Below are 12,996 nucleotides of genomic sequence, written 5' to 3' on the forward strand. Positions count from 1 at the left end.
GTCTTGAGACATAGAACATTCTGTAGTCTTTAGATTAGAATATCCTTTGAAGATCTGTACTATGTAAATATTTGCGTGACGCCAGATCTCGTTGAATCATATGTAATTATTTCTCTGTCAGTTACTAACCCTCCTGCTATCAAGAAAATAATAAAATTACAGATTAGAGTAAATTAATCTTATTTCAAATATAATTCATTTATAAAGTGATGAATAAAAGGTTGTCATTATTATGTACAATTACATATATATTACTTAAATACGCTATTAAATATATCCTACTTAATAAAATATTGATATAGAAAGAAGATTTTTACTTATTTTAGCTGATAAGAGTATATATTTTTAAAATAATCACAAATTGGACAGAGAGAGAGAGAGAGCATGACTGAAGGACATAAGAATATATCATGTAGTAAAAAAGGAGGCATTATGTAAATTATTATATTAGACAGTCTCAATTATTTCCTTATGGTGTTGAACTAACCGCGAATGTCGTTAATGTGCTGTCACTTATGCTTTTCCTGACTCTATAAGGGTTGTGTAAAGTCACGGTTGCATCGTTTGTAAGCGTTTTTCTTTTCTTGGTATCAAATCCCAATCGTCTATGAAGAGCTTGATACACGCGACTCTTCAAGACAAAGAGAATAAAAATCAATAGACCTTGAAGGCAATTGAAGACGTCGCTGGTGTAGAAAAGTACGTGATGCCAATGCTCGTAATTTAAATATTTTTCTAGAAGGAATGACACCACCTCGCAGATCCAGGACATTCCCATGACGACAAACAGTTTGATGTTTATGATAAATCTATCGGAAAATAAAATATACATATAACTTTTTTATAAAAATCAAATTTTACTAAAATAAATAATAGGTAAAATTATAAAGATTAATGTAAGAAATAAACTAAGATCTCCCCGTCGAGCTGTGTGGCTCCGCAGCAAGACGGTGGCTAACACAAATTACTACGAAGCCTCGGTTCAAGTCCCGAACGCCATCGCGTTCAAGCGTCCGACATTTTTTCTCGGCCCAGCTCTTACAGCTTCAGAAGTAGGATACAACCAACTTCCCTCAGTCAAGAAACCTGACTTTTCAAAAAGAAATTTTCCCTCAGAAATTGAGGTTTATTCGAGGGCGGACAGTGGACCCAGCAGGATTTGGAATAGACTGGTTCACACGTAACAAGATCATTCGGGGACCAATGATATGCCAGAGCTGCGTTCAGAATCATCATCTGAGTGCACCCAGGTGTCGTGTTGTTATCCTTGTTTATCATTCGTGAACAATAAGGATAAAACAACATTTGAGTACATCCGGACGACGATTCTGAACGCACCCCAGGATGGTCGTGTTGTAGGATATAAAATGATATAAAACTAGTTCCTATCAGGTCGGACTGTGTGGCTCCGCGAGACAGTTGCTTCGTAATATGGACGCGACTCGAGGCCTCGGTTCAAGTGGAGCCAGTGGAGGCACCGGTGGAGCGCCCGACGTATTTTTCTCGGCATGGCTGCCTACAGACACTGTTATATAAATATAGCACCAGAGTGAATTCTAATAATTGTTTTAAAAAAAAGTATAGTCCAAAGCCAACTAAAACTAACAAATATTACTCATAATCGAAGTTAATGGTGTATAAAATGTTCTTTTGAGTACAGAAGTATACGATTTTATTTTCGTGTTTCTAGTTTTACAGTTTTAAATAGACAGCAATTCTCACATTTTTGTGTATATGCTGCGCTACAACAATTTCAAAGGACACTTCAATCAAAATAATAAAACCGACTCTAAAGTTCCAAAATGACGCGCGCGCTCAAAATTTACGTGTACCAATCGCTAATTTATCGCCAAATTATCTTTTTTTGTTTACATTGCTTCGGAAAACGAAAAGAAAATTCTACTGAGCTGGCGAACACTTACCTCTTCTTATCGGAACGAAATTGTTTGCTTCTGGGATCCGCGTGGTCTGTTACCCTTTTTATCTCTGCTTGTACTTTATTGCAATGTGTTGATGTGAGAATGAAAAATATTACGTTAGATATCAGCAGAATCATCACCGGTCCGATAAAGAAAGTTAATTCGCCGTACGAATCTCGGTTTTCTGTATCATTAAATTAAAGTATTAAAAAATCATTAGATAAAAATATTAAAATTTTTTTACAGTATATAAAGATAGTTTATTATAACGTAAATATGAAAATACTGTTTCTCCTCTAATTTGTATTATTTAATCATTTTGTTTCAATTTAAATATATTTTACTGATGAAGAAATTAGTTTTACTCCATCATACAAATAAGAGACGTGATTAAAAAATATAATTCAGTAACGGTTTGTTACGGTAACTTTACCTTTGCTTTAAGTCGTTAAAACTATTGAGAATTTTCTTTACTTGATTGAATGCATACAGTTGGAAAATTTGTGTATTTTTGTGAAAAAAAATCTGCTGTTAAAGTTTTTGTGTTAAGTAAGGTACACTTTTAGATGTAAATTTAACATATTTCTCTTATGTTAAACGAATATAATGAATATGAAGTGTAAATTGAAATGATTAAAAAAATATGTTAAAGTAACACAATTTGCACGTATTTAGTAAATATGTTAAAATTTACAGATTAAGAGTGTTGATTTTACTCTATAACAGGAATGGGCAGTGTTGTTTTAGGCGAATCGTCTTTTTAGAGAATATTTGTTATATAGGTATGTTAATTTTGTCATAATAATTATGTTGATTGTACACACAATTCTCTTCAAGTTTTATTCAAGATTACATTCCATTTTTGTTGAAATATAAACATAGTATCCGTGTTACCATTCAACATACTCATATTATGTGAAATTAACACAAAAATTTGAGTGGACCATTTATGGACACGCGATTTATGTTAAATTTAACATATTTTTTCCAACTGTGCAATTGCTTTGCCGATATAAATGATATTTATTACGCGAGCAGTTAATTTAATTACATTTTATATAGAGGACCAATGATGCCTGAATTTGCTACATAGCGCTATTAATTGCTCGAGAAAGTTTTTAATTATCGGATAATTGCGGAACGACGATAGACAGAAAACTTTACGTTTGCCTTCCTCTCAATACGGTTCAACTTTGAATACCAAATGAATCTTCTAACTGTAATTCATCTTATACAAAAATTCCCAACTTTATCTATTTCCAATATATAAATTATAATAGCAAGAAGACGTGGAGAAATAACCAATGTTGTGCGAAGTCGGCTTTTCTTACGAAAAGTTATCTTTCCAAGAAGTCCATAATTAATATTGACAAATTTACGTTATATTACAACAGTTATCGGTTGTAAATGACTCACGTGTAAACCAACAGCCTCTATTACCAATACCGGGTTGCAGATAGTTTGGCAGGATTTCCGTGCTGTCAGCAACGATAACGAGGATTGACACCAGCAAGGAAAGGCCCCATGCATAGATACAGTATAATAGAAATCTTTTCCTATGCTCGCGTGCCTTTGTAATGGTATTTCCGCGCAAAACTCTACGGAGAAGATAAACTATCATTATGTTAAAATAAAAAATTAAAAGGCAACGCATGATCCTGTTGAAAGTGATGTAATTCTAAGTAGAACATGTTAATCTATAAAACTCTCTAATATTTATTTCAAGTGTTTCTAATGACGCTTTAATATTAATCAAACGATGAGGAAAACTAGAACCGATGAAGTTTATTAAATACTGATAATTCTTAAATGTCACGTAAAAAAGATTGAAGCGTACAATCTGCTTCGTTACGACAAAGTCAGTCTTAATTCGAGGAAGTCGATTTGGAACTCACAATCAGTCGTAACATTCCGCGAATGCCGCATGAATATCACATGATTTACTTTTCGAAAATGAATGTCGTGAGAAAATAAGAACCGGACTCATGGAATTTCCGATCGTGAGAGCGTTGCGCCAGCCAGCTAACATTAAGCTGTAACCAACATCGTCGCCGTGACGTGTGGGAATCTATTTTCTCTGTATATTTACAAATGTTCCAGCTAGAATAGCGTCTTAAACACACAAACGTTCGTAACCATCTAAAAACGACAGACAAGATATGTCCAGTTCTGAGCAATTGTCGCTCTTAAATAAGACACAGAATGTCTAGAAATTATTTCTCTTTCCCATCAAAATTTGCTAAATTTGATTTTCAACGAAATTATTTTTCTCGAGACATCACGTCGGATTCTCGATTATAATTAATCTTCTAAACGAACATAAATTAAAAATATATTTAAAAAAGTTATTTCTTTTTCTGATAGTTACAAATTCTCTAATTTAAACTCTCCGTGAACTTTTTCTACATATTATGCATATAATGTCGACGCTATATTAAACGCGTTGAATCATTTCAGTGTTTAATGTTTGGTAGTGTATATTTTTTTAACCACCCTGACGTACGTAGAACACAATGAAATTTTATTGTGAAGAGACACATATAGCGGCGCTCACAGTGAGAATTAATAATAAAAACAGCAAGACATTCTATGAAAGGTCAATTGAGATAATAGCGAAGAAATCATCGGATAAACGAGCAAATTTAGCGCGATGAGATAAACTTCATAAAATTATTAAAAGAGACCGACTAATTCATTCATTTAGTCATCAAAAAGAAATGGTTATTGATTTTTTATCGAGAAATTATGACTCCGTCTCATTTACCCAATTTTATCTTCGATTGTTCTACTCGACCCAGTCGCATGATGGCATCGTATGACTTACCCGAAGGTCCACCATATGTCAAAACACATGACGTTAAGCCAGGAAAACGCCGATAGAAAGGCAAAAAGCATGGTATAAGCTGAAAAAAACATTGTTTTTTCGTTTCATCAATGTCGTTTGTATATATTTCTTAGTGCATCGGTATACAAACCTAAAGCTTTGCATGTTATCATAAATTGTCGTTCAATCACGTCACCGGGCATGTTCCAAGTGATGATGGGCAAGCAGGTGAAGGCTAAGAGAAGGCTGCTCACGTGGCACATCAGCGTTTTACCATGAAGATTCTGCAGACTCGGCAGACAGACATACACTAGCAAAGTCATTAGTAGAAAGGCGCAGCTGATAATTTCCAGGACAGTGTTCATTCGGTATCTGTCAGTAAAAAATACATTTCGCATTTCACTATGGCAGGATACATGCATTTATTTGAAGAGTATAAGATTAACCCGTTTTACGTTATATTGTCATCAATTTCGTAGATATTGACTAACGTTTCTCTTTGTGCCATGTATACAACTAAAACATTTATAGCTCTCGAATATATAGGGCATCATCTATTGTGCAGAACGCTGGTATGCTACGTTTGTTTGACTTTGTGAAGTTTAAACAAATCAAGCCTGTCGAGTTTCACCAAATTGACAGAATTTGCGGTAGGAGAGACCGAAGCTTGAAATGCCTGAATGCATATAAACGCATCGCCATCGTCAACAGAAGTCTAACGCAATGCATTTGTTACTTTAATTTCTATAGAAACTCGATACAAACTCATACTTTTCTAAAATAACTTTCCCAATACTACAAAGCATTTCAGCAATATTCACATTCAATGCAATCTCTCTGTTCGGTCTATATCTACCAAGATAACGTAGCTAAAAGTAAAGCGCTGATTAAACGATAATAAGATACACGAATGTGGTTATTATATAGTTATTATATATAGTTAGTCGAATACTCTTTTTATAATTGAAGAAAATAAAAATAATATATACCTTGTTGAAATCTCATTTGTCGCCGGATTTTCAAAACATATAAACAAATGAAAGTGGTGATCAAACTCCGATTTATTGTAAAAGACGTCCATGCAATAATTGTCTTGGTCGTACACGGCATAATTTTCGACAGAAACATGTCCTTCTGATGTCAGCAACCATTCTTCTTCCCTTGGATCTATGGGATACATACCGTATTTACATGGCTTCCCAATCAAAATTCCGTAGTCTAAACAATCAAAGAGAAAGAAAAAGAGAAATCTATTAACTCCGTTTCTCCATTCATAGGATTCTCTTCGACAACTTGTTGCACAATTATTATTGATTATCATATATAAACTCTAAATAAACAATTATAGCCTTTAATTTATGTTTGTTTATTTGTTTCTAAATAAACAGTTAAATTTTTTTTTTTAGAAAGCAATAAGAATGTTTAAATATTATTGGAAAAACCTTTAGTCGTGTCGAAAGACGACGATCTCGTTTGATTTACGGCGTTTGCGAGGGCCTCGTGAAACTCGATCGGTTCGTCGGATACAGCGAGTTTATTGCATCCTTGGGCGTAAAAGAACTCATTTTCGGCGCAGCACTTTCTAATGCAAACATTCCTATGGCAGAATTCCGGATTTCTGCAAACGCGTACTATCAATATTCGATCAGAATTCGACGTTATCTCGAGGCAGGCATTACTCTCAGTAACCAAAAGTTCCTCTTTGACAATATCCGTGACCGTTGGAACCATCACCTGTCAAATTATGATAATGTTGATATAAAATATTGTATATACAAGATACACGAGACGTTTAAAAAATTTTCATTCTAAAAAAGATTACATTGTATCTGCGTATGTAAGATTTGTAACATTTGTTGAAAAATTATTAAGTGTTCTTGAGAGCATACACAAATCGATAGATATATTTTAAAATGTTGTTAATACTTCATCTCAACTGATTACTTTCAAGTATTAGGTGTTGAACTTAATTTCTCGCTGCTAGAGAATACTGACTCCAACGCTGGCGAGTTTCGACAATGAAGTCGTATGTCTTTTGTAGTTTAGACGTCGCAGAAGGTGATTCAATCCTCACAGATTAGATTTTTCGACGCCAAATTTCCAATCGATTGAAAATGAATCGCAATAAGCTGTTTTTCCGACATGTGCTTCTTCACTACTTCGACTTCAAGAAAACCGCAGCTGAAGCGCATCGCTTATTATCCGAAGTGTATGGTGATGAAACACCATCGGAAAGAACATGTAGAGTTTGGTTTGAACGCTTCCGAAACGGTGATTTTGATGTCAGAGACAAAGAACGTCCAGGACAGTCGAAAAAATTTGAAGATGTCGAGCTGCAAGAATTGCTTGATGAGAATTCAGCTCAAACGCTTTTAGAGTTGTCGAAAGCGTTAAATGTTACTCCAAAGGCCGTCTCAAAACGCTTGCATGCCATTGAAAAGATTCATAAGGAAGGGATATGGCTACCACATGAGTTGTCAGAAAATGCCATTTTGAATCATTTGTCTATTGCAACTTCTTTGCTTGCCAGACAAAGAAAAAAGAGTTTTTTTTGTGGCGCATCGTGATTGGTGATGGAAAATGGATTTATTTTGATAATCCCAAGCTGAAAAAATCATGGGTGGATCCCGGCCAACCATCCGCTTCAACGCCGAAGAGGAATATTCACGGGCATAAGAACCTTGCTCTGCATCTGGTGGGACCAAGAGGATGTGCTGTATTACGAACTCTTGTGTCCAAATGAAACCAATACAGCTGATCGCTACCAACAGCAATTATGCCAATTGAGTGACGAATTGATGCAAATAAAAAGATCATCCGTAGCCAACAATCGACGCAAAGTCATTTTGTTGCATGATAACGCTCGACCGCATGTTGCGAAAAGCGCGAAGCAAACACTTTTACAACTTGAATGGGAAACATAAAAAGAAACTAAAAAGACAAATTAAGAGTCAAAAAATTAAAAATTTTAAAAAATTTTTCTTTAATAACGTAGTAAAAAGATAAAAAGAAGTAATATAAATTCACATAAAAACATGACTAAAATTGAAGATATAAACGTGTGTACATAAATATGAAAAACAAGAACAAAATCAATACAAAAATAAAAATAAGCTTAATAATAAAATCTAGAAAACTTTACATGTTTCGACTCGTGGATTGAGTCTTCTTCAGAAGTAACCAACAGAAAAACATCGTATAGAAAAATCATTGATGAAAAATCCTTCATGTTTACCTATTAAATGACGAATTATGACGATTTCAAGCGGTAACAAATCATGACCATTTTAGTATCATCATCTCCCGGATTATTACAAAGAAGTCCAAAAATGGATGGATGAATGGATCGCCTCGAAAGACACCGCGTTCTACCGTCGTGGGATTGCCCTGTTGCCGGAGAGATGGGAAAAAGTAATAGAAAATGAAGAAAATTACTTTGATTAAGGTATTCGTTCATCTTCCCTTCGAAACAAATCAATTTTAGAGACGAAAAAACTGCAGGAATTAAGTTCAACACCTAATGTATGAAGAGAACAATTAATTAATTAATTAAGTAAATTATACTTTAATAGACATTGTATTTATAGTTAACTTTCAAAATTCGGAAATTAATCTTACCCTTGCTTATATAACGTAATCCATAATTGATAAGACAAAAAGGATTTAAAATAAAGAAGTAAAAATTTGCAATATTATATATAGGGTATATCACAACTACCGCATTTTTTCTCAAGAATATATTTTGTGTTTATTTTATAACGAGAATTTTAATACAAAAATGTCAAGGCTATAATAATTTTTAAATTAATCGCAATTAAATTTCGGTAGAATTAAATTTTCGCTAACAGAGTTGACATTTCACGCGCTCAGTATGACAAGTGGTGAATATATCACGAGGGCTCCATAAACAATGCAATATTTTTTAGAAAGTTGTTTGAAAAACATTTGTACATTTTTAATTATTTTAATTATACACACATGTGCATAATTAATATCGGAATTACAAAGTATATATGTGATTAGCGAAATTTAATTGTGATTAATGTAAAAACTATTACAACCTCGACATTTTTGTATTAAGATTCTCGTCATAAAATTATCTCAAAATACGTCCTTAAGAAAAAAAATGCGGTAATTGTGAGACACCCTGTATATATATTCAAAATAGAATCTTTTATATCTTATAAAAAGTTAAATTTTGCTTTACTTACCGAATATGTACTGTTCCGCACAAAGACATCGTTTATGTCAATCTCATAATCGATGATAGGACCTTTGCACGTAGGTGGACTATCGGTAGTTACCACCACAAGTTCTGCGTTAGACGATCTATTTAGTAAAAATGTTACGAGATTGTCTAACTCGCTTAACTGCGGCACGCAAGCCTTCCTACGACTGTCGAATACTGTGTCACGAGGACAACATTTTCTGATATATGCAAGCTGCGGGAGAGATGTATTAATTGTTTTCGGTCGATCTTTGTTCGATTGACAATGAACGACTATTATGGTGTTTTCTCCAGTTGCTTGCACATGAAGTATTTCAAGGCAAGCTGGCACCTACAAACAGTTTATCAAATTGATAAACAAGGATCTTTCGTTTTTATACGTTATATTTAAATTTGCCGTTTCACATAATTGATTACATAATTGTGATTAGTATACTTTGATTATATCACATGATAATAATAGCTACCATAAATACTATCAAAAGAATAAAAAATATCAAACGGGGAAAGGACAACGAGCCAAAGGTTAATAGATAATTCAAAAACGTTAGTAAATAAACATTATAATATATTAAATTCTAGCAAACAAACAACAAACGTTTCGATTCCTATCGGATCATTATCAATGTAAGATAACGTTAAAACAATAAAAATTAATGTTCGGTAACGCTAAAATTAAGTACAATGTCAATATATAATAAATAAAATAACAATGAAAAAAGAGTGTCGCTCGAAATTTAAAAAAAAAATATAAAACAGTTATTTAATTAGAGTTGAAATTAACGGTGTATGATTCCATGACAAATTCCTCTGGATATGTATTGTATATGCATGTTAGATGTATAAATTATTTCTGTTGAAAGATACAATTATATATATGATTAAAATATATGATTAAATATTATTTTAAATATAATGTAATTAAGAATATACATTACATAAAACTTTAATAGAAATTAGAATTTTTTAATATACATTTACACATTATATTTAATTTAACAGTCGCTAAATTAATAGGCTAAAAGAATAAAAGTATGTTATTTCTTTTTATAACTAAATGTAAATGAATATGTAAATTATAATAAGAAAGCATTTAGCTATTTCGCTATGGAAGAAAACTGAATGTTATATTCAAAAAATTGAAATATACTTTTGCGAATTAAAGGAACGATTAATATAATCATTTGAGGAAATGATTGATACCTTGACCTAAAAATTGAAAATTAGCAAAACGAATAGAATCGTAATTAAATAGTGTATTAAGAATTATATATATAACGTTAATATTAATTTACATAATTGAGATAAATCAACATAAGGATAAAAGTACTATTTTTAATTGTAAAATTTGTATTTTCTGATCTGTATTCAACGATAAATTTTTTATTGTATTTAGGAGGTGTCAAAGAATTTGCGGGTTATCGTTATGTCGTGACAAGTTTTTCATTTTTATTGTATATTTTATTAATTTAAAAAAAAGCGTTTTTCTTTTTATTTCTTTATTAAAGACACTTGACTTTTACTTTAAGCATCACGGTCATTTATCTTAATAAGTTAAAATCTCACCGCCCCGCGCGCGGTCCAAATGCCGCACGACGGTCGAGCGGCATTTGGTCTGTGCGCGGGACGGTGAGGTGAGGAAAACAGCGGATGGCGGAGGCGATTCGAAAATCGGCCGAAAGTTGCATATACTTTATGTATGTATATTCACTTTGAATTGGCATCTTTAATTAATAATATATCAGTTACTTTTCGTGGTAATACATTATTATTAAATAAAAAGGTTTAAATTTTTGAAGATCTTTTTTGAACATGGCTTAAACTTTTCATTTTTATGATATGATTTTTTTCGGATATCATTTACTTTTTAGAGTACAAATATATCACAAATATATAAAAAAATGATTTAAAAATATTATATAACAAAAGAGAGTGAAATACGGCGAAAGAGAGGGGTAGTGGGGATTGACGGTGGGGAAAGAGGGAGGGGGTGCGGTGGGTCGAAGTTGGTGGAGGTGTGAGTGAAAGGGAAGACAGGAGAGAGGTGGATATGACTGCGGACAGAAAAAGAAAGGAGACGTTACTTCATTTTTCATGAAAATCATCACTTTTCGACCGTTGGTATGTCTAGAACGGCTTGATCGATTAAAAATTTTTTTAGCTCAAATTACTCGTGACGATGCCGCCTTTTAAGACATATAATGTTCGATTAAAAATTTTTTATATATTTTAATAGTTATGCACACCCAAAAATTACCACTTTGGTGGCTCGGGATAAGAGACTTGTAGTGTCTTTCAGTTTTTAAACATGGCCGGAGACACTACCGCGTCTCCTGATAATAAAAATGAAGATTAAGATAAAATTAGAAACAAATGAAAAATGTTACTTTATTAGGAAAGACTGTAATTTATGTTTTATTCATTTTCTATCATCAATTTTTATGCATCCTGTTAGAAACATGTTTCTCTTTGTACTTCATCATAAAGAGGCTTAAACTCGTCAATCAAAATATCGCAATTTCAGTTAAAGATATTTTAGAAGATCAATTCATATATAATTTACCTCTGAGAAATTGTCGGAATCGAGATCGTCAAGCAGCGTTGTCATAAGATCTTCGGATTCCTTACATTTAGGAATTCCTTGAAACCCCATAGGGGTGTTCCAATTGTGAATATCGAGTTCTGTCACGTTCTTCGATACTGAAGTGCACTCTACGATGGAATGTCCTGAGAAGATTTCTCCTGGCGGGCAACATTTCGGCAGGTGTAACTTCGACGATACTTTTGTCGAGAATAACACCAGATCGATCAAAACAAACATTATTATGGTCATAATGGCGTAAAAATATAATTACTCGTTTATCTAAACGATCTCTCTCTCTATTACACTATTTCTAAGTCTTCAGACATCTTTCAGTGTTATGCTTCAAATTGCTATTCTCCGATTATTTCCATCACTTTGCAGCTACGTTTCAAAATTTTAACTCTAATTTTTATTACACTTGCGTTTCTCCTTTCTCTTTATACATACTATCGTGTCTCCAGATTTTATTTCAGTTTCTATGAAAATATAATTCACATGTCGTCGATTAACACTTGTTTAACTCTCTTATAAAATTTCACAAGTTTTATGCACAATTAAATTAATACTTGCTTATATCTGATTCCTTTCTTATTCATGTTTTGATTTTTCTTTTGTCTTAAATTACGTTTACGTCAGCTGATTCCAACAGCTGGTATTCACGTGAACGCTATTAAACGATAAACACAAGCCCAACGGAAGTAGTTGCTATCCGTTTAATGACAACTTGAATTATCTTTCCATTTAATCATTCTGTCTAGAAACTTACATTACTGCAATTTTAAGTTAAACTATCAACGTTCGATGTTAAGTTACAATTTTATATACATAAATCCATATATGATTATTTTAAAAAAGGTTTTCAACACTTATTTACGTTTCAAAACTAAAAAGACTTATATTACTCGTCTAGAGAAAATCTACAAATAAGAATTATTCGGTCGGAATCGAAAAGTTTCATCTAGTTTCAACTGAGAATATTTAATGTTTTACAATAAAAACAAGTAATTTATTAATCAAATTGTAATTAATGCTCGATTGAAAAACTACAATCCGACTCGACTTGCTTTCCTTTTAATCACTGATTCTTTTGTCTTCTTCGAGCAAAGTTGAACAAAAGTCTCTCAGTACACTTCTTCGTCCACTCGTTTGAATTATTCTGTTGTCTCTGTAAATAATCAAGGACACACTCGATCGATTGATTTTATAGCATTGCCCTGTTTATTACTAACGTGATTATCCTTCTACATTTATACCTTACGCGACACGCGTGCTGCGAACCCGAATGCACAGCTAAAACTAGTAGGACTACTCCGGACTGCTCTTCGCACGCGCTTCTCGAAGCGACGCAACTGAACAGATCAGCGTGAAGAAGTGAAACAAGAAACACTTCAACTGTATAACGTCTTGGCATAATACCGGATGCACCAGGAACCGCCTTCGC

General features: G+C 33.0%; 1 protein-coding gene across 1 annotated transcript; it reads right to left on the reverse strand.

Annotated features, from left to right (window-relative positions):
- Positions 1-415: 415 nt before the first annotated feature.
- LOC108771875 (G-protein coupled receptor Mth2) lies at positions 416-12,210 on the reverse strand. The gene is made up of 10 exons (XM_018537277.1): positions 11,535-12,210; positions 8,955-9,302; positions 6,186-6,477; positions 5,733-5,961; positions 4,895-5,115; positions 4,744-4,822; positions 3,336-3,517; positions 1,941-2,103; positions 1,873-1,899; positions 416-809 (listed from the first exon to the last, which is right to left on the reverse strand). Exons 1-10 carry the CDS (start codon positions 11,802-11,804, stop codon positions 470-472), a joined length of 2,151 nt encoding a protein of 716 aa, XP_018392779.1. The 5' UTR covers positions 11,805-12,210; the 3' UTR covers positions 416-469.
- Positions 12,211-12,996: the final 786 nt, after the last annotated feature.

Source organism: Cyphomyrmex costatus, unplaced genomic scaffold, assembly GCF_001594065.2.
Source record: "Cyphomyrmex costatus isolate MS0001 unplaced genomic scaffold, Ccosl1.0 scaffold169, whole genome shotgun sequence".
NCBI lineage: Eukaryota > Metazoa > Arthropoda > Insecta > Hymenoptera > Formicidae > Cyphomyrmex > Cyphomyrmex costatus.

Bases quoted from the DNA above. Each gene is read 5' to 3' on its own strand.
- LOC108771875 (XM_018537277.1), bottom strand. From the start codon at position 11,804: ATGACCATAATAATGTTTGTTTTGATCGATCTGGTGTTATTCTCGACA. The intron at 9,303-11,534 runs GTAAATTATATA...AACTGTTTGTAG, and splicing joins ATTCCGACAATTTCTCAGAG to GTGCCAGCTTGCCTTGAAAT. The intron at 5,962-6,185 runs GTTTTTCCAATA...TTGATTGTTTAG, and splicing joins GTCTTTCGACACGACTAAAG to ACTACGGAATTTTGATTGGG.